The 27852-nt window shown below is 43.0% G+C and overlaps 1 protein-coding gene across 1 annotated transcript in view; it reads left to right on the plus strand.

Annotated features, from left to right (window-relative positions):
* The window catches only part of RHBDD1 (rhomboid domain containing 1), a 108838-nt gene that overhangs the window by 61051 nt on the left and 19935 nt on the right, over window positions 1-27852 (plus strand). The window contains exons 4-6 of the mRNA XM_082252356.1: window positions 14122-14207; window positions 18242-18295; window positions 20789-20917. Coding sequence (XP_082108482.1) covers window positions 14122-14207; window positions 18242-18295; window positions 20789-20917 — 269 coding nt within the window. The remainder of the gene's footprint in view (window positions 1-14121; window positions 14208-18241; window positions 18296-20788; window positions 20918-27852) is intronic.

Raw genomic sequence — 27852 nt, forward strand, 5'->3', positions numbered from 1 at the left:
ATAAACAGGAAAAAAATAAAACAATCTATTCAGTATTTGGCATGTCCACTCTTTGTCTTTAAAACAGCATTAAAGGAGAAATATGGCCAAAGCTCTTTTGGCTATACTTCTCATGTGGGTCACAGGAGTGCACTTAGTTCTGCACTTCTGTGACCCAGATTCAGCTGACAGTGGACTAAAGTCAGCTGTCTGTTGATGTTACTGAGACAGTCCAGGCTCTGCAGGGATCCCGACAATGACAATGTTGAGATCCACCCACATGCCTGACTGGCAGTTGGATCAGCCTCTCAGAGCCTAAACCAGCTGCTCCCACTCCTTCCACAGTCTGGTAATCCAGTAAGCGCTGGAGGGGCAAAGCACAGAGTGGTGACTGATAGTTGCCACTTTGTGCTCAGAACGGACCCCAGAACTGAGCAATCAGCAGGCTTTGATTGCTCAGTTGTTGGTGTAGAGCCAGCAGGAGACAGATGCAGCATCGGATTGATGTTGCATCCACCTAGGTTAGCACTCCAGTAAGGCTGGAGGGGCAGAGCACAGTGGTGACTGACAGTCACCGCATTGTGCTCAGAACGGACCCCAGAACAGACCCCAGAACTGAGTGATTAGCAGGCTTTAATCGCTCAGTTGTTGGGAGTAGAGTCAGCGGGAGACAAATGCAGCATCAGATTGATGCTGCATCCACCTAAGTTAGTATGTACAGTATCTCACAAAAGTGAGTACACCCCTCACATTTTTTGTAAATATTAGACCTTTTCATGTGACAACACTGAAGAAATTACACTTTGCTACAATGTAAGGTAGTCAGTGTAAAGCTTGTATAACAGTGTAAATTTGCTGACCCCTCAAAATAACTCAACACACAGCCAATAATGTCTAAACCGCTGTCAACAAAAGTGAGTACACCCCCAAGGGACAATGTCCCAATTGGGCCCAATTAGCCATTTTCCCTCCCCGGGGTCATGTGACTTGTTAGTGTTACAAGGTCTCAGATGTGAATGGGGAGCAGATGTGTTAACTTTGGTGTTAGCGCTCTCTCTCTCTCATACTGGTCACTGGAAGTTTAACATGGCACTTCATGGTAAAGAACTCTCTGAGGATCTGAAAAAAAGAATTGTTGCTGTACATAAAGATGGCCTACACCAGTGATGGCGAACCCATGGCACGCATGCCACTGCTGGCACACAGAGCCCTCTCCGTGGGCACACGAGCTATAGTTTTCTGAGTTGCTCCGGGCACACAAAAGCTCCACAGACTTTACTAGGAGGATATACCGCCCAGAGTTCACGCACTGTCCCGGCACTGCCTGCCTCCTCCAGATCACCCACAGCACTTTGACTCAGAGCACAACTCTTTTAGAGAAAACGCTGTGGGACCTACTCAGACCGGCAGTAAGGGCGGCCAATCACCTCCCTCGGCTGCGGGATGAACAGCTTATCTACTGGGCGGCCAATCGCCTCCCTCAGTCGGGGAATGAACAGCGTGGAGGGAGAACTGGGCGTTTGTTTGCCCGGGGGTTGCCGAATGCAGCCGCTTCCTTCCATTGGTGAGAAAGCCCAGAGATGGGTTCAGAGCTGCTGTTAATGAGCTGTGCCATGTGACCGTGTTCTGTGCTATGGTGATAGGAGAGGTGTGTGTGGGCAGAGGGAGCATGATGGGCTACATGAGTGTCACCGCACCACTGCCATACAACAGCAGGGGGGGTGGTGAGCTGCAGAGGGGGGAGAAGATGTGTGATGGAGAGGAAAGTGTGCCATGAGCTGTATGGATGGGGTGGGATGCATGGTTAGGAGGTGTGCTATGAGTTATATGACAATGTGTAATGTGTAGTTCACTGATGTGATGTGGCCTGGACAACAGAGAGTTATGAGCTGAAGGGCGATACATAATATGTGCTAGAAGTTTAGAGTATGATGGAGATGTGCGATGTGCTGCATGGTGATGGATGTTGGCACTTTGAAATAAATAGGTTGATTTTGTGTCGCAATTTGGGCACTCGGGCTCAAAAAGGTTCACCATCACTGGCCTAGACTCTAAGAAGATTGACAAGACCCTAAAACTGAGCTGCAGAACAGTGGCAAAGACCATACAGCAGTTTACTAGGACAGGTTCCACTCAGAACAGGCCTCACCGTGATCAGCGAAAGATGTTGAGTGCACGTGCTAAGCGCCATATGCAGAGATTGTCTTTGGGAAATAGACGTATGAGTACTGCCAGCATTGCTGCAGAGGTTGAAGGGGTGGGGTGTCAGCCTGTCAGTGCTCAGACCATACACCGCACAGTGCATCAAATTGGTCTGCATAGCTGTTGTCCCAAAAGGAAGCCTCCTCTAAAGATGATGCACACAAAAGCCGGCAAACAGTTTGCTGAAGACAAGCAGACTAAGGACATAGATTGGAGCCATGTTCTGTGGTCTGATGAGACCAAGATAAACTTATTTGGTTCAGATGGTGTGAAGCGTGTGTGGCTGCAACCAGGTGAGGAGTACAAAGACAAGTGTGTCTTGCATACAGTCAAGCATGGTGGTTGGAGTGTCATGGTCTGGGGCTGCATGAGTGCTGACGGCACTGGGGAGCTACAGTTCATTGAGGGAACCATGAATAGCAACATGTACTGTGACATACTGAAGCAGAGCATGATCCACTCCTTTCGGAGACTGGCCCGCAGGGCTTTATTCCAACATAACTACCCCAAACATATCTCCAAGACGACCACCGCCTTGCTAAAGAAGCTGAGGGTAAAGGTGATGGACTGGCCAAGCATGTCTCCAGACCTAAACCCTATTGAGCATCTATGGGGTGTCCTCAAACGGAAGGTGGAGGAGTGCAAGGTCTCTAACATCCACCAGCTCTGTGATGTCATCATGGAGAAGTGGAAGAGAACTCCTGTGGCAACCTGCGAAGCTCTGGTGATGATCTCCATGATCAGGAGGGTTAAGGCAGTGCTGGAAAATAATGGTGGCCACACAAAATATTGACACATTGGGCCTAATTTGGACAATGTCACTTAGGGGTGTACTCAATTTTGTTGCCAGCAGTTTAGACATTAAAGGCTGTGTGTCGAGTTATTTTGAGGGGACACTACTTGACATTGTAGCTACGTGTCATTTCTTCAGTGTTGTCACATAAAAAGACATAATAAAATATTTACAAAAATGTGAGGGTTGTACTCCCTTTTATGATATACTGTTTAGGCTGTAGGTTGGTTAAAACATCTACAATAAATAACTAGAGTTTTTCTGTGGATAGGCTTTCTCAGTTGCTTGTGTCTCTTCAGCCCCATGTGTGAACATGAGCGATTAGGAAGCACAGGCAGAATCGGCCCAATTCTGTCCATGATTTTATATCATGGCAAGATGTGCATTTGGGTGCCATTCATCCTGACCCTTTACCTCAACCACCATGCAATTTGGCCTTGATTTTTTGCATGACTAATGCACATGTAAAATCACGTCTGGCTCAGGGACAAAATTTGGTCCCGGAGATTCTTTGCCATGACAAATATGTATAGGGCAGCCCATTCACTTGAATAGGCTGCCCTATGCATAAAACGCTGAGTCACCATTAAATTGCCCATACAAAGTCACGCATGAGAACATGAGTTCCTGCTACATGCAGTGTGAACAGGGCCTTTATTTAGTCACAGGCAGACTTAATGATGTTCAGATCAGGGCTTTGTGGGACCAAACCATTGATTCTAGAACTCCTTGTTCTTTTTGCTGAAGACAGTTTATTAAGATTTTAGCTATATGTTTGGAATCCTTGTCCTTTTGCAGAGTGAATTTGGGACTGATCATAAGCCTCCTCGATGGCTTTGCATGATGGATAAGTATCTACCTGTACTTTTCAACATTGAGGAACCAATAAAAGTCCTGGATGGCCGCACTCTAGACCTTTATTGTGTATAAAAAAAACTCATTCAGCAATGTGGAGAACAAGTACAGCAGCAATGACATCATAGCTGATGATTAAGCACCAGATTTTGGTGTGAAACACATCAGCTGTCATTGCTGCTGTACTTGATCTCCACTTTGCTGTATGAGTTTTTTATACACAATAAAGGTGTTGCATCTGGAGTGCGGCCATCCTGGACTTTTTTTACTTTACTGTCTACACAAGGCAGAGCCAGCACCCAGACTTGCAGGGTGGAGGGGTATATTGGAGAGAGGACACCTGGAGCAGTATTTATTCAATTGAGGAACCCAATAATGTTGACCACTTCCCCAACTCTATATGCAGCTTCAAACCTTTAAGGAACCGCTGCTATATCCTGTAGATACTAATCAATGTACCTCATCCAGGCTTTCCGCAAACTGCCTTACAGCCAACTGTAACTGCCTTACAGTCAATTATGTCAAATTTAGACTTATCAGCCTAGAGCACCTGCTGCCATTTTTCTAGACATCAGTCCTAGTATTTTGTGCTGGGCCTTATTTTAATGTTGGTGGTATAGTTTTTCAAAAGTCTTCTATGAAGACTACTATTTCCCTGACTTCTCTGGCTTGTAGACTTTTTTTTTTTTTGTTGATGATGCTCCTGGACATCTGCCGTGTGCAAAGGGAAGTCAGCATGATTTGTCTTATGTGGGCGATCTCTGCATTTTCAGCTCAATGTTGCTTCTGTGTGTTTTTGCAGAAGAACTTGGGCAGCACATCTGGAAACATCCATCTCTTCTGCCTGTCAAGAGTACTTGTTGATTCTGTAAGACCACCCTGTGTCAGTCTTGTCACTACATATGATTTTTTTGAACTGTCGTCAGCAACCCCAACCTGAGCACGTGGTTTTTTTCATCCATTTCATTCCTTTAGCACAGCTCGTTTTATTTGATTTAATGTAATTGTTTTTTTATCTCTTTTGAAGTTTTTCAATTGAGAAATTACTATTTATTTATGAAACCGTCTCCTCTTTACAGCACAAGTTTCTTGACATATTGGCAAAGTACTGTAGCTTTTTATAAAGGTCGGGGCTACTGTATTTTTTTTTTTAACCTATGAATATCAAATATTGCATTAAACATGTAACAACATTGCATGTAAACATGTAAGTATGAATTGGATTACAGTTCTACAAAGTAAGCCTTAAGGCATGCAGCTTCTCATGTGCTGTCTCTCAAGGTAGCCTATAGTGCTCTAGGAATCCTTTGTCACAATTCTTTGTAAAACAAAGCTTGTATACATATAGTAATGTAGCCTAATTTTAAACTCCTTCTAAAAACCTCCAAAGGTACTTTTAATATGCAAAAGAGAGCCCAGTGCAGTTAGATCCCAGCTCTGAAATCACAGCGCTTATATAAACCGATTGTTAGAACTATACAGGTACCTAAGACAGCACAACCCCTATGAGCATCATTGTTAAACTACCACTATCAACAAGTTTATCTCCACACCACTAATTGCAAGGCAGGTAAAATAGTTATAAAGTCAGTGCTCGCAACTACTGCCAGCCCCTCCGTTTTAACACGTTATATCACACAGTGTCAGTGTTTTGGTTTTTTTTTTTATTCTCCTGCTAAATACTTTTTTTTTTACACTGCCGATGTGCAGTCACATGACCGCCCGCTGCTCTCCTTCCCCGATCTAAGGACTACAGAGAGAGGAGCTGAGAATTACCCTCTGACGTCAACCGGGTGGTCACGTGACCACACATTGGCGATGTGAAATAAAGTATTTAGCTGCAGAATTTATGAAAAAACGCATGCACTGTGTAGTATATTTTGTTATAACAGAGGGGCTGGCAGTAATTGTGAGCACTAACTTTACTGCCACATGGAATAGCGGCAGGAGGGGAGGGACGGGGCGGGTTTGGAGATCGGCTCACACACAGGAGCTGACAGGCAGCGAGTGAGGGGGAGAGAGGGAGAGACTGTGGGCTGACAGAGGCAGGTAAACTGACCACAGTATCATGGATTAGCAGCCATGATTATTTTGGTCAGCACACCTAGGGGACACAGGAACAGTGTCAGGGAATCCCTGTGAGCCTGGCACATAGATTTGCGCCTGCACAGGGTACTTCCCAAGAATCGGCTAGCAGGCACGCTCATGTGCGTGAGAATTTGTGAATGCGCATGCGTACACGCACAATTGCTCTTGGCGCCAACAGGGCTATTTAAAGGGATCTCACTCCCATTTCCTTTGCTGACTGATCTTCAGCTGTGTCCTGTGTCCTGGTAGTTTCCGACATGTTCTCCTGTTGCTGACTTGGCGTGTTCTTGACCTGACTCTGGATTCCACTTCTGCCTTGCTGATTACCTTCGACCCGGCTCCTTTCCTGAATTTGGCTCTGCTCATGACTTGGTACCTCGCTGCCAGCCTGTTGACAACCCCGGCTATTCCTAAGACTGTTCCTGCAGCTGTTTTGTGCACTCTGCTTTTGCTGCCCAGCACAATCTTCCTCTTTGTATCAAGAAACAAGTTTTTTTTTGTTCACTTGGCTGATTGCTCCGGTATCAAGTCTGGCCCAGTGACTCAAGAGACTGCTCCAATCCTCTGCCACTCTTCATTCGGGCATCAAGAATACCTATGTCTTGACGCCATAACGTCACTTATATTCCCTATGATTCTCGGTATGCCCTAGCATTAATTGGCTTAGGGGGGAGATTTTATTTTCTTCTCCATACTGCCAAGCACATTTTGTTCCGAAGGAATCTTCCACAGCTACTCCTCTCCTTGGTGTCCATCCTGATCCTGAAGTGTTGAAACTGGTCCCCACAGTTTACCATGAGTATCTGGATGTCTTTAATAAAAAGAGCGCTGATACTCTTCCTCCCCATCGGACTTATGATTGCCCCATAGAACTGTTGCCGGGGGCTGAGATACCTTTTGTCCAAATCTACCCTCTCTCTGAACTCGAATTAGAAACTCTCCGTAGTTATAGTAATGAATGTTTGGAAAAAGGATTTATCTGACCCTCCACTTCACCCGCAGGTATTTTCTTTGTGGAAAAGAAGGATCATTCCCATCATTCCATTCTTGTATTTTCCAGTTCACTAGACCTACATAGAAGCCATGTGAAAAAGGTTCTGGAAAGACTTCGCCAACACCATCTCTATGCAAAGGCTGAAAAATGCGAATTCGAAAAAACAGACTATTCAATTCCTAGGAGTTTTCATCTCTGCAGATGGCATTGCTATGGACCCGCAAAAGGTATCTGCTGTATTGGAATGGCCTGCTCTAGAGGACAAAAAAGCAATACAGCGCTTTATGGCTTTGCCAACTTCTGTAGGAAGTTTTATAAGGATCTTTTCCGGGATCATAGCTCCAGTTACTCAGTTGAACAAGCAGTATACCCCATTTAATTGGCCGGAGGCCCAAGCCACTTTTGAACAGTTAAAGACTTTGTTCACTTCTGCTCCTATTTTGAAGCACCTTGATCCCGCTTTAGCCTATGTACTTGAAGTGGACGCTTCTGAAAATGCAGTCAGGGCTATATTATCTCAGCAAGGAGCCAAATCTTTACGTCATCCTATTGCCTTTTTCTCCAGATAATTAAGTTCCTCTGAAAGAAACTATGATGTGGGGGATCGAGAACTGTTGGCCGTAAAGGCTGCCCTTGAGGAATGGCGCTACCTACTGGAGGGAGCTGCATTTCCTATTCTTATTTTTACTGACCATAACAATCTGGAGTATTTAGGAAACTGCAAAATGATTCAGACCTCGACAGGCCAGATGGGCACTTCTCTTTTCACCTTTTGTGTTCCATATTACTTTTTGCCCAGGTTCCAAGAATTGCAAACCATGTGCACTTTCACACATGTTTGCTGAACCTGTTCCACCTTCTGAACCCGACACTATTTATGCCAGCAAAGAATTTTCTGCTCCTGCAAGCAGACTTGATATCACAAGTCAAGGAGGCAGTTGCCAATGACCCACCTCCTCTGGATTTGCATCCTCTTCAGAGGGATAAACTGTATTTTCATAAGGAACAAATTTTCATTCCTGAACAACTTAGGGTCATCATTCTGAAGAGGTGTCATGACTACCCTCTGGCCTGAAGCTTTGGTATCCACAAGACCTCTGACTTAGTCTCCCATTCTTTTTGGTGGCCAGATATGTTAAGACTGCAAAGACTATGTCAGATCCTGCTCTGTGTGCCTCAGAAATAAATCTGATTGGGCTAAGACATGGAGCCTGTTGGAATCTCTCCCAGTACCTGAAAAACCGATGGATTTCATTGTGGAACTTCCCCCGTCTGAAGGGTTCACCACCATCTTTGTTATAGTTGACCGTCTATCAAAGATGGCACGCTTCGTACCTTTGAAAGGAACCTTCTCTGCCACCGAAACTGCTTCCGCATTCATCAAAGAAGTTGTGAGACTTCATGGCATCGCAGCCAATATTGTTTCAGATCCTGGGGTTCAGTTCACCCCCAAACTCTGGAAGGCCCTGTATGAAGCACTGAACATTGAACTTCGTTTTTCTTCTGCCTACCACCCGTAAACGAATGGACAGAGCGAAAGGATAAATCAAACCCTCGAACAATAGCTGAGGTGCTTCTAGTCCTTCTCGCAAGATGACTGGGTGCTCCTCCTACCTTTAGCAGAATTTGCATAGAACAACTCGGTCCATTCTGCCACCAAACAGTCCCCCTTCTATGAGAATTATGGATACCACCCTTCCTTCCTACCTGAGGTACCTATGGAATCTGTTGTACCAGCTGTACAAGACTGAACGTTCTCAATACTAAAGGTCAGCTCTTGCGAGAGGCCATCTTGAATGTGCAGGCTGGTAATAAAAAATGTTTGATAAAAGGAAAGGGAATTTGAATTTAAAACCTGGAGATGAGGTCTGGTTATCTACGGCAAACCTAAAATTGAGGTGTCCCTCCAAAGAAGCTTGGGCCGAGGTACCTGGGCCTACTTGCAATTAAGAAAAGGATCAATTCTGTGGCGTTCAAATTTACCTTGCCAAGTAATCTGAAGATTCACCCCGGGTTTCATGTTTCGCTACTGAAACCAACTGTCCATAACCCCTTTCCTAATCGAGGTTCTGAAGCTCCGGCTCCAGTTTTGATTGAAGGCAATGAGGAATATGAGGTAGAGGCCATTCTGGACTGTAGACGGAGGGGAGGTCAGACACAGTTCCTTGTTAAGTGGAAAGGCTATGGTCCAGAGGATAATTCCTGCGAACCTGCCTCTAATGTCCATGCCCCTCGGTTGTTTACAAGCCTACCTGCAACTGCACCCTGAAAAGCGGCCCCTAGTGGGAATCCGGAGGCTGCCCCTAAGGGGGGGGGGCAATGCGCAATTGCTCTTGGCGCCAAGCGGGCTATTTAAAGGGATCCCATTTCCTTTGCCGACTGATCTTCAGCTGTGTCCTGGTAGTTTCCTGCCTGTTCTCCTGTTGCTGACTTAACGTGTTCTTCAACTGATTCTGTATTCCACTTCTGCCTTGCTGTTTATCGTCTACCCGGCTTCATTCCTGACTTTGACTCTGCTCATGACTTGGTACCTCGCTGCCCACCTTTTGACGACCCCGGCTATTCCTAAGACTCTGTTCCTGCCTCTTATCCTGGTCCACGGTCCTACTCTAGTGCTTGCCTGGCCGCCTGCTGCATCAGCCCTGCATACCGCTGTTTGCTCCTGCCTCTGGAATCTTGACAAGCGGCCTATCCAGAACTATCAGTCTAAGCGGAGTGCCCCTTTAACTTGGACCAGTCTTCCAAACCTTACTACTGTTCCTGCTTCTTTGGTTCCACGGTCTCCTTGGAGTCGCATTCCCCGCTGCGGGTTCTGCAATCAACACTCACAGGCACTCGTGTCCCTCGGCACCCTCTGTCTCATCCTCAGTGGGGCCAGGTTGGGGGATATGAGAGAGGCCGACCTCGTCAATTTAGTCTCCTATCAGGTACGTGACAAACAGGTAGGATCAACCAGGTTTTTTGCAGCATGGAAGGGGACAAATGACACCGCACAAGCCCTATGTGGTTAAATATAAGTCAACTTTTATATACAAACTCTTCAAGAGAGTTTAAAGTCAACTTTTCTTGTTCTTAGAATAGAAATTGTATGAGTTTACATTCTATTTTGTAATTTTGGAGTGTTTGTATGAACAGTTTTTAATGGTACATGATTCATAATTCTGTTCAGGAGTTATTTTTAGGCTTACTTTTTTTTTTTTCATCTAAAATACCATACATGAATAACTGCTTATGAAAAGGGTAATTCACAAATCATTTTAATATCATTATGTATTTCTCGTAATATGTTGTAGTCACCAGGATTGCATTGGAATCTAACTAGGCTCTGTCAATTGATATGGGCACCACAAGATAAGCATTACTCGAATGAGGAATTCCCATCCCAAGTTAAATTTAAACATGTAACCTGGATGTGAAACCGAGTTAAATTTAACCTCTGAAGGTACAGGGAACAGTTACCTTTTTATGCATTTTAACATGGTTGAATGGCTTATTGTTCACACTTTGTAAACAGATGCTTGTCGAGGTCAAGTTTAAGAGCAGTTTTACACATTGGTAAAATACAAACTATTATGTAGTCTGTGAGTTGTGACCACATCTAACAAGCTGCTAGACAGAAACAGAGAAAGAACTTTAGAAACTTACTCTTAATAAAAGGTGTGTTTTATTTTTTTTTGGGGGGGGGGGGGGAGAATCTACAATGGTATCATCCCTAAGATTGTCTTTTGGTATGAAGACTGTTGGTATGTTACTTTTTTAGTACTTGCAGTCAAAATATGGTATATATGGTGAAAAATATGGTATATATGGTGAAAAATATGGTATATATGGTGAAAAGAAAGTGACGACTGCAACTTTCTATGCTGAGTGTGGTAATGAATGCCAGCTGCACCAAGATTGTTCCAGACGTGTGTTCGGTTTGCTTTCTAGACCACATGTATGAGTATGGGGTCATTGTTAAAAGGCTGCAACCTTAAAAATAATCACTAACAACATTTGGAAAAATGTAGTGTGTACATGCTCTTACCTCATGTACAGATGTGCATCAAGGTAAAATGGCATTTTGCTAGGCATGCTGCATTCTTCCTAAATGCCACTGCAAAAACCTAACAACTGATTTAATTTAGTCGGGGGCCAGCAGACCTTGCAAAAACACTTCTCCTAGCAATCAAACCACAACCTATAGAAATATTCTGACCAATGAAATCACATATAACCGCAGTAGTCGTCTTGTATTGTGTCAGCATTAATGGAATATTAAAAAGCAGTGTTTCGAGGGATGAGATGTGACAGAATGGAATATTGTGTTTTCTCCATGCTTGATGCCTATTTCATTTGTTTTACTCTTCTCTTTTTGGTTTTTGTTATTTCATAATTACAGCATAGATGATATACCAGATTTATTGAAAAAATTGTACTTTTTCTGTGATGCATAAGAGTTGTACCCTGGTTTATAAATAACCAGCAACTGTTATTTGATACAACGGCAAATGTTGGATGTGTATAACTTAAACGTTTTCTGAATAAAAATGATTGGAAACAAAAAAGCAGTGTTAATATTGAATTTAAATGCCATTTTAGATTTAGTAAACTAAAATCTCTGGTACATTTTAGTCAACTAAAATCTAATGGGCTTAGTTAAATTGTAATGCATTATTTAAACATTTCTCTAGATTTATATACTCCTGGAGTAAACATCTAATAACCTGTTATTATTTATGGTTTTAAGGTTTGAACATGCACTACAGACACAGATTTAGACCGGGTTCACACTGCTCCGACACGGAAGTCGCACGACTTCCGATTTGACTTTGCCATGTGACTTCATATCCAAGTTCAATGAACGGGATCTAACTTTGATCTGACTTTGAGAAGATTGCAACTAGTTCTTTGACCAATCAAAACAATTTCTTTGCTTCTGGTATAAAGAAAACCTCACTCCAAATATAAAAAAAAAAAGGCATGCCCCCCCCCCCCCCCCCAGATACATACTAGGTCCTTTGAGTCTGGTATGGATCTTGAAGAGGAACCCCATGCCAAAATTAAAATAAAAAATGCCGGAAAATTAGTAATAAAACCACGTGGGATCTCCCAAAATCCACATGAGACCCTTATCCGAGCATGCAGCCCAGCAGGTCAGGAAAGGGGAGGGGGTGCTACGACTATACCAGGCCACATGCCCTCAACATGGGGGTGGGTGCTTTAGAGCCGGGAGGCTCTGCACTTCCCACCCCCAAAGCACCTTTTCTCTGTTCATCGGAACAATGGCCTTGTCCCGACAACCCTGGGCGGTGGTTGTGAGGGACTGCGAGCAGGGAGCTTATCGGAATCTAGAAGCCCCTAGATCCCAGTTCCTCCAATTTGAATGAGAATGGGGGACATTGTACCCCTACCCATTCACCAAAAAAAAGTGTTACAAAAAATAAGAGGCGGTTTTTGACCACTCCTTTTTTAAAAATGAAGAATGTCCTCCGTCGTAGCTCCAACGTGTCTTCTTTGTCCAGTCCCACCACCTCTGTCTTGCTTTCTTCTCCCTCCGCTGATTTCTTCTCCCTTCTCTGATGTCTTCTTTCTCTGGTCTTCTCCCTCCTGTGATGTCTTCTCCCTCCAGTAATGTCCTTTGCCACCGCCGCCGACCCACAAAAAAAAAATATATCCTCCGAAGCTGGCTCCTGCCGTTGTGTCATATAGCTATGGGGTGTGGCCATCTTCTGACATCATACGGCAACCCCGCCCCTTGTGACATCACTGGTCCGACAGAAGTCAGTAGCCGACTAGCTCCTGATCAGCCCTCTCAGCCAATGGCCATCACCCTGTCAGAACACAATAGCTCAGTGTAGGAGATTACTGTATTGACATTGGATTGTTAGTACAGCGGCTCTGACCGCAGCTGTCAGTTGTTTTTATTCAACCTGCTGACTTAAGCGAAAAAAAAACTAGTGGTGTGTACCAGGCTTAAGCCATCTGATCCTGGTGATTTATTCACTTTTCGTTTTTCCAGTCTTGTTCGAACACTGGATTTAGTTAGCCATAAAGGAACATTCTGTGTTGTGTTCGTAACAAACCCAATTTATCTATTATACACCTCCTTTTCCTTAGTAAAAACTGAGAAGAAAAATGTATTTAACACATGTGCCTTCTTCTTGTCACTTATAATCAAAATACCCTGGCTATCCTTTATGGTGCCGATATGTTACTATTAATATGAAGTGGGTGGTCAGTAAGTTGGGGGTTTGTATAATGGGGGTAACCTAGAGAGGTTACTAGAAACACCTGGTGATATACACACCACTTCAAGAGGAAGATCAGGAATTCTATGGGCACTTCTACATACAATTTTTCTATTATATGACTTTGTTGTTTGTGTGATATATAACGGAAGATAAATATTTTCCTTTTTTTTTTTTATTCTGGATTTATAAATTTTTGTTACTTGTTTATAATAACTCTTTTTTAATGTTATACACTGCAGCTGGATAAATGGGATTTAAATATTTTTTCCTGAGGTTTGAGTGTTGATTATCTTAAGCAGCCCATCAATTTTATTCTTTTTTTTTGGTCAACTAGTGGGTTGAATGAAAACAAAATGAGCTGATTCCCCCATCCACAAATTTCAGGTGGATGGGGGAATACTCCCCACTGAATCATCGTATTCTGACATCAGGGAGACTTCCTCGCCATCAGAATACACTGATTGAGTGGACACATACAGATTGACTTCTGTACAAACAGCCTGCTCATACATGGATTGAAATTTCGGCCAGTCCCTGCTGAACCAGCTGAATTTCGATCCATGTATGGCTGGCTTTTGTTTGCACATAGTCTCAGTTAGCTGCCGGAAAACAGCCACATAGATTTGCTAAGTGAGAGGTAGCCAAATTTGCATCTAATTGTGTTGGTAATCTCCTTAATAAACTTCCCTCAATTCTGAAAAAAATGTCCAGTATCTCAGCATATCATCGCAGAGGTTATTTATAAAGGGTTTGTGGCGCTACCTGTGTTGTACCATTTTCAACTATGTGACTCTACTAATTAATTTACATCTGCACGTTAGAAAATAAGAGAGCGAGAAAGGACTTGCTGCTCTGGGCAAGAGAGGTAGTCCTTTTTGGTATCCAAGGCTGATCTGAATGCATTGTATAATGTTTTTATCTAGCCAAAGTTAGTTGCTTGTCTCCACACAGTAATACGTGTTTTCTTTGTTTTCTAGCACATCCTTTGTTGGCCACCTCTCTGGTATATTGGTTGGCTTACTATACACACATGGACCCCTGGAGTGGATCCTTAATGGTGCAGGTAATAACCTCATATGCTATCTGTAGAGAGATGCTGTACTCTTCCTGCAAGATTCACAATTGAAAAGCAATAATCTGTTCTATTAAAAGCCATACCTGTGGGTTTAACAACATACTTAGGAGAGTTTAATGATGTATTTCTCATTCATTACAAGCCCTCACTAAGTAATATTAATGTTTTACTCCTCAAATAGTGAATATATAGCTTATTTTTATGGCATACTCAGTGATTGGCATGATACCGTAATAATAAAAAGGACAATAAAACTGAACAGGGCTTAGAGAGCATAATGATTTTAAGTGGAGATAAATCACTGTGTCTGCAGGCAAAGTAAGCGGCACCGAAAATTTCCTTCATTCGGAAGGTGATGAGAGACATATGGCTTACAATGCTTTATCATTCTCTGTCTGCAATATTAAACAAGCGGTACATGTATAGAGAATTCAATACAACTGTGATCACTGTGCAGCGTAGTGCAGTAATATGGTGCTGAAGAAGATGAAAGCATTTGGTTGTCCTTAATTCCCCTTTCCTTATAATGCAATGCTAAACTTTATCTTTAATATATACAGTATTCCTTGTGTTGCTATTTTCAATTGCAATCATAAATTTGTAGGCCTCGTGAATACTGGGTATTTAACCCCTGTGCATGAGATGGCGGCATTTGAGTGCAGATAGAAAACGCATATGCACTGTCAGCAGTCTGTACAATTGTAAATGGGCTGTAAGCTATTGTGGCTGGACAGGGCTTAGTGGTGCACTAGTAATGTTTAAGCAGCATGAGCCCAGAGACAAATGCTCGGAGCACAGACTGCTTGTGCCTACTTCCTGAGCATGCATTCCCGGGCATATACTGCCCTAAACTTTAGTAGCACTCGGTGCACTGACCAGCCCTGTCCAGCAGCAGCATTCAGCCTCTCCTAAGTTTTACAGGCTGGTAGAAGCACAACTGGATAGTATGCCTCTGCCTTCCACATGCACCTAAACTCAGGAGTGTAGTGCACCCAAGCTAAATGCCCAGTGTGCATGAGGCTCTAGGAGAATCGGTCACATTTGGGTTTAAAAAGGAACTTTTAAATGTGCGAACAGGAAGGATTTTTATTGCATACTCTTGGTGATTTACTAAAGGCAAATAGACTGTTTGCTTTGCGTTGGAAGTTGCACTTTGCAAGTTAATTTTTCCCAGAGCTTAGTGTATGAGCTGAGGCTCTGCTGAATTCCATCATCCAATCACCTGCAAGAAACGATGCTGTTTTTTTTTTTTCCTTGCATGTGATTGGGTATTCTTTGCAAAGTAAATTTTCACCACATTCACAAAGTTTTGAGGAAAACTCCCTTTTGAGTTGAACTTGAACTTGCAAAGTGAACAGCCTGTTGTGCCTTTAGTAAATTAACCCATAGGTCTCTTCCACAATAAAGAACTTCTTCCCGTACTGCTGCCAGAGAGGCCGGACAACGGGCAACAGCTGCAGCACTGAGAACATGTTACAAGTTCCACCCTAAAATCGGGTGGAACATGTAACATGTTCCCAAAGGTGAGCTTATCCTTTTAGATGACCGAAGATTGCTGAACCTGGAAGAAGCCTGGGCAACGCTGTCAGCACTGGTGAGGGAGCTTGCGGACATCGCATTGCTGGAGGGGAGATGAGTATAGTTTTGTTAAAAGGAAGATTCTGAATATGAAGTCTAAAATTATTAAAATTTGCACATGCGTATTCGAAAAAAATGTATTTTCCTTTATCTTACTTTTCTTACTTTGTTGGGCCTCACATTTTACCACGAGGGTAATGGATTAGTAATGATCACTTAAATCTAAGGCTGGATTATAGCATTGATTGCAGTAATGCAGGAACGTATGTTATGCGCATTGGTACTGTTCCTTGCCATGCATTTTGAATGACATTCCGTACACCTACACACAAATCTTTAGAAAAAACAAAGGTGCAGGAATATTTTTCTGTCCACTTTGGTTCATTGCCAGCCCATTCAAACTCAATAGACTTAATGCAACACACGTTAACAGGCAACATAACTAACAGTTGTGAATAAGCCTTTACAGTTCCTCTCCTGTCCACTACCTCACCTCACACACTGAGTGTGCACAGCAGTAAAAATTACAGGACCATAAAGGAACGACTTGTTTGATATCTCCCATTGCTTCTGAATGAAGAATAAGTTCTTTTTTTTTTCTTGCATCTGTGGTGAAGTTGATGAAACAAGGAAGAAGGAAATGTTGTACCTTACTGCTTCCTATCTGGTATTCTTTTTTCTCTTGCGTCCTCTGACAGTCGCCGCCGATCCATATAAGCCTTCACTCTGATGTTCTCAAAGGGAGGTAGTTTGAACACAGACAACACCACCCACATGGAAGAAAAATATATTTTAAAAAAACATTCTTAATTTTTTTTACCCAAATATATTGGAAATATATTTGAAATGCTACAATTTTGGCCATATTCAATATATTTCTAAAAAATTTTCCCTAAATATATTGGAAATATATTTTTCTTCCATATGGGCAAACTCAGGCCCTGGAAAGGCAAGGGAGCCTTCCTCGGAGGAGCCAGATGCCGCACCCTTATGAGGAAAGTGCGAAGCAAAGAATACGATGCCAAGGGACGTGGAAAAATACGGCCAAAGCCGACTCAGAAAAAACAGAAAGAAAAACCGAGACACTAGGTCCCGGCTAGAAAAGCTAGCCTATTCCTAAGCTAGACAGCATAAAACTGTGGACTAGTTGTGACTGGATCAGGAATAATGGCTGGGGACAGCCCCCTAGAGGTGTGTCTAAGTATAGAAACGTTTTGTATTAACATTTCTATCTGCCTAGCTTACTCCTGCATAGGGCGCCATTACCCAATAGTGAAGGCTTATATGGATCGGCGAAGAAAATAATTTTAAGGTAAGTTCTTACAAAAATTCTATTTTTTTCACATGGCTGTCCAGACTTTCCTGACCATATAAACAGGAGACATGACCCATCTGATCCACCAGTGGGCAGCTTGGTGACATTTTATACAAGTTGGCTATGAATGCAGCACACTACTGTACATTTAAAAAACTCTATAGCTTACTATTTATGCTAAGTAGGTCCCACTTAAGACTGCTGCTATAAACCCTATTAATGTTAACATAGAACAGCTTTATAAAGTCAGATCTTTGGAGTATGACATTTATTGTGTTTTAAATCTTTCACTGCCACAGTCTTAAGTATTTCAGCAGCAGTAGTAACTGGCTATAAACAAGCTCACAGTTGCAATAGCAGCCCTGAGTTTGTTTACATTTTCACTGTGAATGTGATTGTCCCTTTTACATGTTTGCCAGTGTGCTTCTCGGTGAACATTTCTACCGGAATTTTTAGTGGCTGCCCCCTCACAGTTCCTGTGCTCACCTGCTTTTTCTGGATTGTCAGGATGGACAGTGCAGGGAAATCTCCTTTTGAGTAACGAGCTTAGAATCACTCAGTTCCCAAGCAGGGAAAGGTAAACTGCATTTCTGTCCCTGATGTTCTTGGCCTTGGTGCAGGGAAGGTATTATGGGCTCAATAAAGAGAACCAGTTACCTCCATAACGCTATCATACTTGTCCGCTTCCTTGTGAAAGTAAAAGTGAAAATAAGTTAAAATGTGTTTAAAAGAATAAAATATAATATTATAAATTAAAAAAAAATACAAAAACATTTTTAAAAGTCCCCTTTTACCCATGAATATGTGAACACATTTGCACAGGGCATGCACATGTAGGTAAAGGTTAAAGGTTAACTGCGCTACAGGTATTGAGCATCCCCACACATGGTGGAACAGGAATGTACACAACATTTTGAGGCTTAACATATTTGGTATCTATTTACTTAAAACAGTCTTATCTTTTGTATTTTACAGAAAAATTGGAGATTAAATTGTGTTTGTATCACTAAAAATAATTTAAGGAAATTATTGTTTTGGGGCTTTTAAGTAAGTTTTATGTCCAAAATGTACATTTTTTTAATGTGTGTAAAAAGGGTTAATGCATATATATATATTTACCTTTATTTAGGATCCCTTTTCACTGAAGGCCATCAGCCAAGACCGCAAAGATTCAACAATGCTGGTAGGCTGTTTCTGTATACTTTATACACACTAATAATAAAATATCTTTCAACCCGACTAACCCAAATGGCCTAATAAACAGCTGAATACATATATGGTAACCATTTTACCTGCTAAAAGAGTTATTTATTGCATCTTGTGATCTACCAATTTCTGCCAAACAGCACAGCCAGGTCTTTGGCCCCACTGCATCACAGATAGATCAAGAACACCACCAAACCCCCCCCCCCCCCCCAACCCTTAGCCTGGACTGGACAGTAAAGGAAAGATTTCTCTGCTTGCTTACTCTATCTTCCCTGGTTGTCTATGTTTGCTATGCCTCCGTCTCTCAGGGTTGTACCAGGAGCCTGATATTAAGGCAAATTCAAGTACCTACAATAGTTGCATTCGAAAATACAGTACATTTAGTATTTTTCATAGTTACATAATTGCATTACTTTGGTTTTTTTTTTGGCTTTAAAAAGTTTGCACAAGTGTAAGGTGTCAGGTACTTTTCAAAACCACCTTATGACTATCCTCAAAAGTGCTCCTGCAGCCCACCTGCCCCTTCAAATCTGACTCTTGCAGCCGTTCTTCCAGATACTCAAAATTAGCCATTCCCCACCCTGCATTCCACAATGCAGTGCTCTGTGCTTTTACTCCCTATCTAGTGGCCAGAGAACTGCCACAAAGATGGTGGAGGGTGCTCATTTTCCAGCCATTTGTATTTATATGATGAATTTAGAGGGCAATAAAACGGATTACTGGTACCTTTATAGTGCCTACTTGCATTCATTTATCATTATTCAGTACTTAGGGGGACTATATCCACAAAAGAATGTTGCATATTTGTGTATACCATCAAACAAATTCCCACCAAATAATAGGATCACAGAATATTGGTTGTTTGTGCTCTGTTGTTGATCTGCTCTGCTAAAAATGTGGTTTTGTCTGTATCTTGACAGGAGGTAATGAGAAATCTTCTTTATAGGGATATGGGTGTCAGTAAAAACATGACAGGAGGACTAATTCTCTCAACTAATCCGAAACAAAGTAAGAGGTTTTGGTAGAGTTGGATTTTAGGCTGAAAACAGTTTTAATGCAGGAGGGCTTTGTACAACAAGTCCATTGCATAAAAAAAAAAAAAAAACAGCTGCTCTTTCAAAACAGTAACTAAACAGTTCCTATCTAACGGGGTGACCGCTAATAGGTTCCTTAACACAATCAGGCAGCACCTGTACCTTTTTCAGTGTTCCATCTGCACTCAGAATTTTCACCTAGCAGCAGGTTCCCACAGCAGAGGGTTCCCACAATAGAGAGAGAGAGAGCCCTTGCCATTAATCAGCTCATGTACATAATAATGAGCTTTGCCTACCAGATAAGATGTAGGCCTAGGGATGAAGGCTTATTCCCACCAAAAACTCTACAAAATCTCTGAGCTCCAGGACTCAGATAAGACTTGTTAAGATTCTGAGAATTAATATTTGTTTTCACCACATCAGTCACAAACCCTGGAACCCCTTACCATGTGTAGTTAGAAACTTGTGACAACACCTTCTCAGGGGAAACAAGCAGTAACTAAGTTCATGCAAATCTAGCAGGATTACCTGGCTTCACCCAAATTCCAGGCAACAGGAGACTACCTATATGTTCAGATATAGATAATACTTAACTTTTATTAAAGTAAAAATAACCTTGTTCTTTCTTTGCTGCTGTGAATCAGACTTCCTGGTAGAGGGTGACTATGTTTGTTCTTTGTAGAAACATAGTCACCCTCGCTTGCTCACTCCCAAGATATACTAGGGACTATAGAGTATGGAATTTGTAGTGTGCATAGAGCAGTGGACATGACCAAACTAATGAGCGCCGCTCACTCGAAACACCGGAAGTGAGAAGAGGCAGAAAAAAACAATTTCATGAAAAATACATTACAGGTATATTAAGTAGTGGATGTGCATGGATTATCTTCATAAGGAATTTGTTTTATCGTTTTGTGTCACTTTAATGTTACAAAGGAAAATGTAGTGTAATTTGGGTGCAATACCAGTTTTAAGTTTTTGTTACCTAAAGGAAAATATATTGACCCTTTTAAATTGTTACTTGACTACCATTTTATATTTTGATTGACTTGAATTTCCCCCATATATTTGTAAATGCTCTTCTATCTCAAGAAATGTGATTCACAGTGCTGCTTAATGGACATTGAGATAAGCTGTTCACCTTGTAGAGTTCCTGCCTGTTGTTTATCACAGTCATACCTGACCATAAACACTTAAAGCACACATCACACCAGGGTAGTGAGACATTTAAAGCCCAACTCGTTTTGGAGAACAGTGTGCATTGACAGAAGTTATATCCTGCATCTGGCCATGCTATCTGTGGATTGCTCATAAAGGTCCTTTGGTTTTCTGTTGCCTGGATCCTGGTTTGAGCCAATTATGCCTAGTTAATGAATTTTTATTTAGGTGAAAAGTAATTAAGCATTAAAACTCAACTGTGTACATTGCTCATATAGGTTATGCTAGATATCCACAGTATGAGTACCAAAGAAGACGCTCAGGGGAACCCTATGATACGTACACAGGAGGGCTCAGTGAAGATGAACAACTGCAACAAGCCTTGCGGGAGAGTCTTAATGGAACCGGTAAGAATGCAACAACTGCTAATTTTAAATCAGTTGTGAAAATAATGTGTTTAACAGTGACTGTCTGAAAATTGCAAGGAAGGAACTTGTTACTGAATATAGATGTAAAATATGCAGATGGATTGAGGGGTTTTACCTGATTAATAACCCTTTCCTCCATCACAATGTTGTAATAGATAATAGGAATGTTTTCTAAAAACTGAAATTCTAAATTAAATAAAAAGAAAATAGAGGCATTTGCAAAAAAATAGGATATTTAGCATCCAGATTTCTTGGTTCTAGACTAGAATATAATCACTTTCTATACATTTCCGTGTTTAAGAAATGTATAACTCTAGTAGCCTTTGCCACAAAAATATATACTTTTACCATGATAACTCAAGAATTATTATTATTATTATTATTATACAGGATTTATATAGCACCAACAGTTTGCGCAGTGATTTATAATATAAAGGGAGACCGTATGATTACAATACAGTTCAATATAGAAGGATTATGTGGGCCCTGCTCATGGAGGTTACAATCTAAAGGATGAAAGAACACAGCCCAGTGAAGATATTATAGGGGTTCCAGAAAGCGCAACTGCTTCTTGGGGCTCAAAATGTGATTTAGAGTTCAGCCTCTAAGAGGCGGTCTGAAGGTGTATGTGTACTGTGTATGTATAGAGGATTTCAGTGACTGCTGAGCTGGACTTATATTTTGCCTACCCCTGGCTCCTCCCCTCCCCCCCCTCCCTAGCATTCCCAAACCCCCCCCCCCCCCCCCTCTTCGTCCTCCTTCTCTACACTTTCCCCCTGATTACCTCATTTTGGGCCTCTGCCCATCTACTCTATCTCTCTTTCATTATGATTGTTTATATACGTATATGCACTTATAAGAATCTATATACTGACATATTGAAATATTGAAACTTGCAGTACCTTTCTCTTATCAAAAGCATTAAAACTAAAATGTAACTCACAACCAAAGTTTTCAAGGAGAGTCTGTTGGTCAATAACCATCAATGTCCACTCTTCCCCAAGTGAACAGATACAATGTTCTCATGGACTTGTATTACTTACCAAAAATTGACTTTTAGAGTTAGGGGAAAATATCCATTAAAATTCACTTATGTTTCTGAGACAACTGTTTAGAATAAGGAACATCTCCTTTGTATGCCTTACTTGTTTTTCCAGGACAAGAGACTGGTATTTCTGATTTCTCTATTGTGCACCAAGAGGTGAAATCAGGTATTTGGGCCCACCCATTCAAACATAGTGAGCACCATTATATCTGTTTATCAGACTTGGTGCATCATGTAAGCAGTGGAACAAGGGGCACTCTGTTATCTACAAGAGGGGTGCAGGGAGAAGCAGCACTCCCTCTTAGTACATGCAGTGGTCCAAAACAAAGGTCTAATTTTTACAGAATTTGGAAAGCTCCTTAAAGGTCATCTATATTCAGAAATATTTATGAGCTGCAATCACAATAGTACCTCTGAAAATGCTAGGTGCCTAGCTCTATCTGGCATTAATATTTTCACTGACCCAGAACTAGCATCCAGAAAATGAGGTCAGAGTGAAGCCAAACCTTTGGATCTGCCTTCTTGTTTCAGGCCTTTCATTCAAAGAGTATATTCTTAAACACATCAGCAATGCCAGTACCTCATTTTTCTGCATTTGACATCCCTTTAAAGTATTTCCAAACCCAAAATTAAAAATGTAATTTCTCTATCGTTCATTGACAGACGAAGCTCCATATAACTCTTGACCATTGGGTTATGCTGCCCCCTACAGGAGTAGAACACTAGGCAGGAAAAAGCTTTACCATGCCTATGGGGCTGTCCCTGCAGGTATACACCCACACACTCTGCTATAGACTTCAGTTTGTTTCTGTCTAGTTTAGCAGTAGGACCTAGTTCCCTGCTGGGACTTCGGTCTTATCTGGGTTTTTTTGGGAACCTTTTTGTAAGACTTTACTTTTTAGTTACTTTTGTTCCTGAGAGAAGTACAAGCAGCGGCTGACTGGGTTTCAAACTGGATATGCTAGATCCTTAAGGTCTCCCAGCCCACCCAGTGAGCGTGCGCAGGTTATAGCCCAGCACTAGACCTCGCCACGACAGAGCCCCGATGGACGGGGGATGGATGGGGGCTGGCCTGCGAGTGAAATACCTCGCCGAGACGCATACGACCTGGGTCGCCCTGAGCCGCAGCATACCCCCTGGCTGTCAGCACCCCCACCCTGGGTGGAGTGGTAGTCTGTTCGGAGTGGTGCCCAGCTGATACTGTTGGTATGGTGAGTAACTGTCCCCCCATTTCTCTGGTGGTCTCGGGGTGGACGTGGGCCCCTCCCTGGGAAAGTCAGACCCTCGGGTATCCCTCAGTTCCCCTGGCCTTTCTGTGATACCAGGCCACCCCTTACGCTTCTTCCCCCCCCCCCCCCCACAAGCAGGTTCCTACCTTAGGGAGGGCAGATGTATTGCGGCTGCTGCGGCAGTTCTGCAGGGGGGAGGTTTATGCTGGTGGGGGCCCCTCCTAGGGACCCCCTGATGCCACTGTCTAATGACCCCCTGGGGGGTCCTGGAGACCGCATGGTGTGCCGTGGGGGCTGCCATTTTGCTGTAGTTTCGCCCTGCATCAATGTACAAATTTTCCCATTGAACTGCATAGGCGGCCATGTTTTGGTAGTTCCCCCCATAGAAATGCATAAGGCGGCCATTTTCTTGGTGTCTTTCTTGGTGTCCCTGTAGGTACTTCTCATTCACCCTGCTGCAAGCTGTGCTAGGGCTGAGACTTTTGGTGCCGCTGGTGCAGTGGTGCGGATCGCGTTTTATGCAGTTTTTTCTTAAGGTGACACTGTTTTTTTGCATTAGGAAAATATGGAGTCCCAGGACCAAATCTCACCCACAGACCCCCTCAATGCGGTTGTAGGACCATCTGGGTCGCAGCCCCTGTCTGTATTTACAGCAGTTTTGGAAAGCCTGGTGTCAAAAGTGGATTTTGTTTTAAAAAAATGCCATTAGTAGAAAGCGCCCTATGCCTTCCCCTGCCTCTTTAGTGTCCTCAGATTCTGAGGTGAATTTTGCTGCCGCGGACACATGCCATCCTGGTGGATCTGCGTCTTTGCATTCAGATGGTGAGGAGGATGTATCCTCGTCACCAGCCGCGCGGGAAAGGCCGATGGTGGAGGCACTTATAGTGTCAGTGCGGGAAACCTTAAAAATGGCGGATGATTCTACAGACGCGGTATCCACTAGATGGACCGTACCACCAAAGGTGGATCATCCGGTTTCCAGATTATACAAGTCTACTGTGGTCCCGGTGGAGGAGTCCCCAGTATTTACAGACCCCAAGGATAGACGGATTGAGTCTCTGTCCTGCCATTTGCATGTGATAGCGGGCTCAATACTGAAACCCGTCTTGTTATCACTCTGGTGTCACAGACCATAACGGAATGGGCGAAGTTGCTGAAAGATGACTTGGAAACATAGCAGCTCTCACCGGGCCTAATAGAGCTAACGGACCAAGTGTTCCAAGCCCTTCCGTATATATGTGATTCGTCGCTAGATGCGGCTCCACTTGTAGCCAGAGTGTCTGCGGTGGGGGTTGCTATTAGACGCATGGTGTGGCTAAAAAGCTGGTCTGCGGACCAGGTTTCCAAAAAGGCTCTTTCTAACCTTCCCTTTACGGGAGACAGGTTGTTTGGATCCTCCCTGGATGAGTTGACCAAAGGCCTTACGGGTGGGAAGAGTAGTCTTCTTCCCCAATCCACCAAGAGCAAGGCACTGCGTAATAGACAGGGGTCTTCATTTACTGCTCATAGGCGGCCCTTTCATACCCCTGGTTCGCAGGAGAAAGGAGCTAAGCCATTCAGGTCTTCGGAGGGTTCCAAGAAGACATGGTCGGGTAAGCAGAGAAGGCCAATCCAGATCTGCAGACAAATCCTTGTCTGCATGAAGGGATGCCCTCACCCGTTTCTGTGGTGGTGGGACGTCTTTGCTTCTTTCCGGAACCATGGACTTCCTTGATTCAGGACAAATGGGATCACAAACTGATCCGATCTGTTTACAAGATTGAATTTAGGACCCGACCATCAGACAGCTTCTTCCCGTCCAACCTCCACCTATCTCCAGATCGAATTTACAGACCTACAAGTGGCGGTGCAAGATCCGCTGTCACTGGGAGTGATTGTGCCGGTTCCATCTCAGGAAAGTTTTCAGGAGTTTTGTTCAAACCTGTTCACTGTGCCCAGGAAGGGTGGCAAAGTGGATCTCAAAACTCTGAACCGCTTCGTGTGGGTACAGAAGTTTCGAATGGTGTCTATTCGCACGGTGGTGGCGTCCCTACATCAGGGAAACCTGTTGGCTTCTATCGATATCAAGGACGCATATCTACACATCCCTATCTGTGCTGGACACCAGCGTTTTCTTTGCTTCGCTGTGGGAGAGGAGCACTTTCAATTTGTGGCATTACTCTTTGGTCTTACCTCTGCTTCCAGTGTCTTCACAAAAGTGTTGGCTCCGATATTGCCACCTCTACGTCAAAGGGGGATTGTGGTCCTGGGGTAGCTGGACGATCTCCTGTTAAGAGCAGATTCTCATTCAGCTCTGTTGGGGGATTTGGCCATCTACTGTAAGGACTCTGCAAGAGTCCGGCTGGACCATCAATTTTCTTCCCCCGGACAAGCTGCAGAAGTTGCAGGGGGCGATTCGTTTGTTGTTCAACAATCTGTCCGCTCTGCGCACTTGCTTGAGAGTCCTAGGCCTTGGAGGCGGTCCCATTTGCTCAGTTCCACACCAGGTCATTACAGAGGGAAATTCTGGTCAAATAGAACAAAGATCCAAAGTCGTTGGATTCCATGATTCGGTTGAGTGACAACACAAAGACTGCTCTTCTGTGGTGGCTTCACTCGTTGGCATTGTGCCAGGGCAAGTTTTTCCTTCCATTGTATTGGACCGTGGTCACCACGGACACCAGCCTGTCCGGCTGGGGAGGAGTGCTGGGGAAGCTGTGTGGAATAGTCCAGACTACTGGACTATTCCACAAAAATACCAGAAAACTGGATTTTTGTCTTACCGTAAAATCCTTTTCTCTGAAGTTCATTGATAGACGCAGCACCCACCCCTCTATCTTGAGTGGGTTGGAGTTTTTCCTCTAAACACTGCTTGCAATAAAACTGAAGCCTATAGCAGAGTGTTTGGGTATATGCCTGCAGGGGCCGTCCCATAGGGGTGGTAAAACTTTTTCCTGCCTAGTGTTCTACTCCTGTAGAGGGCAGCATAACCCAATGGTCAAGAATTATATGGAGCTGCGTCTGTCAATGAACTTTAGAGAATTTTACGCTAAGACAAAAATCCAGTAATTTTTAGGTTTACCCTTTCTTATATGTGCTGGCAGCATTGGTTTTCTTTCTTTGCGATTAAAGACTAGTTAATTTAGTTCTTGGTCTTAAGTAAATGGAGAGCCAGTTACTGTCAGTCACCTGCTCTCTGCTCTGCCCCTCCAGTGCTCACTGGAGCACTGGGCTGTGAAGGGGAATGGGAGCCACTGACTCACTGAGAGGCTGAGCCAGCTACTGGTCCAGGCACCTGGGTGGATCCCAACATTAACCACTTGACCTGCGGACTATTTTACCCCCTTTATGACCAGGGCATTTTTTGCGTTTCAGCACTGCGCTGCTTTAACTGGCAATTGCATGGCCATGCAACACTGTACCCAAATGAAATGTATTTCTTTTTTTTTTATAAAAATAGAGCTTTCTTTTGCTGGCATTGGATCACGAATATTTTTTTTTATTTTTTATTATATAAACAAAAAAAACAAAGTTTTTGAAAAAAAAAAACATTTTCTGCTTTTTGTTATAAAACATATCCAATAAAAAAAATCAAATCAAATTTCTTCATAAACTTAGGCCAAGAGTTATTCTGCTATATGTCTTTGATAAGAAAAAATCCTAATAAGTGTATGTTAATTTGTTTGTGCAAAAGCTAAAGCTTTTACAAAATATGGTATGTAATGGAATTTACGCAGCTATAGACACCATACTATAATGGCATTGATCAGTGACTTACAGTGTGTGTGATAGGGTGGTGGGCAATCTGGCATGAACAGACAAAATCTGGGAGGGTCATTAATTGATACCAACGTCGCTAGTGACCCTAATCCAGTGATCGGTAAAAATACTGTACACTGACAATCTACCAATGCACTGGCTGGGAAGGGGTTAACTATGTGCCCTAAGAATTTGTAATGTGTGCTGCTTTTACTCTATCACCTGGCTATTTTTTCTTCCTGCTTTGCATGGAGAAGAAACAGCTAGATCGCTGTTCACCGTACACAGATTTCTGGGTTTTTGTAAACGCAGAACTCTGTGTGTGATTGGCCGCAGCCAATCAGCTGACTTCAGCCAAAACCATTGGCTGAAATCAGATGCCAAACCTCGTGCTGTTTCCAATCACAACACAGAGCAGCAGGGGGCATGCGCATGTGCTTCCCAAACCTGGAAGCAAGCCAGCAACTTACAGGTACCTTGTCCGGCCTTCCTGTGCCACGCACCCACAGTAGATTTAAACAGCAAGTAACTAAAGTCTAGATCTCTCTAGAGTCTGGAGCCGCTGAGTGGTGTCATCCAACAGCGCCCTTTAGCCCACTGTCAGCTGAATACAGATCACAGGAATGCAGAAAGATTTGCACTCCTGTGGCCCACAGGAGAAGTGGCACCAAAACTTGGCCCTACTTCTCCTTTAATTGCATGATTACCAGGTGAACATAAAGGGAAACCAAGCCTAAGATATTAAACCATCGCAGCCACTACATCTAAGGACCAATAAGTTGCATGTTTTATTTTGGGTTTAGATACTCTCTAAAGACATCAAAAATATACTTCACCTAAAATACACACAATAAATGCATTCAGTATAGTCACCTCAAATCAATAAATTTAGTGAAATAAAT

This window comes from Pelophylax lessonae, assembly GCF_965119305.1.
Source record: "Pelophylax lessonae genome assembly, chromosome: 3".
Lineage (NCBI taxonomy): Eukaryota > Metazoa > Chordata > Amphibia > Anura > Ranidae > Pelophylax > Pelophylax lessonae.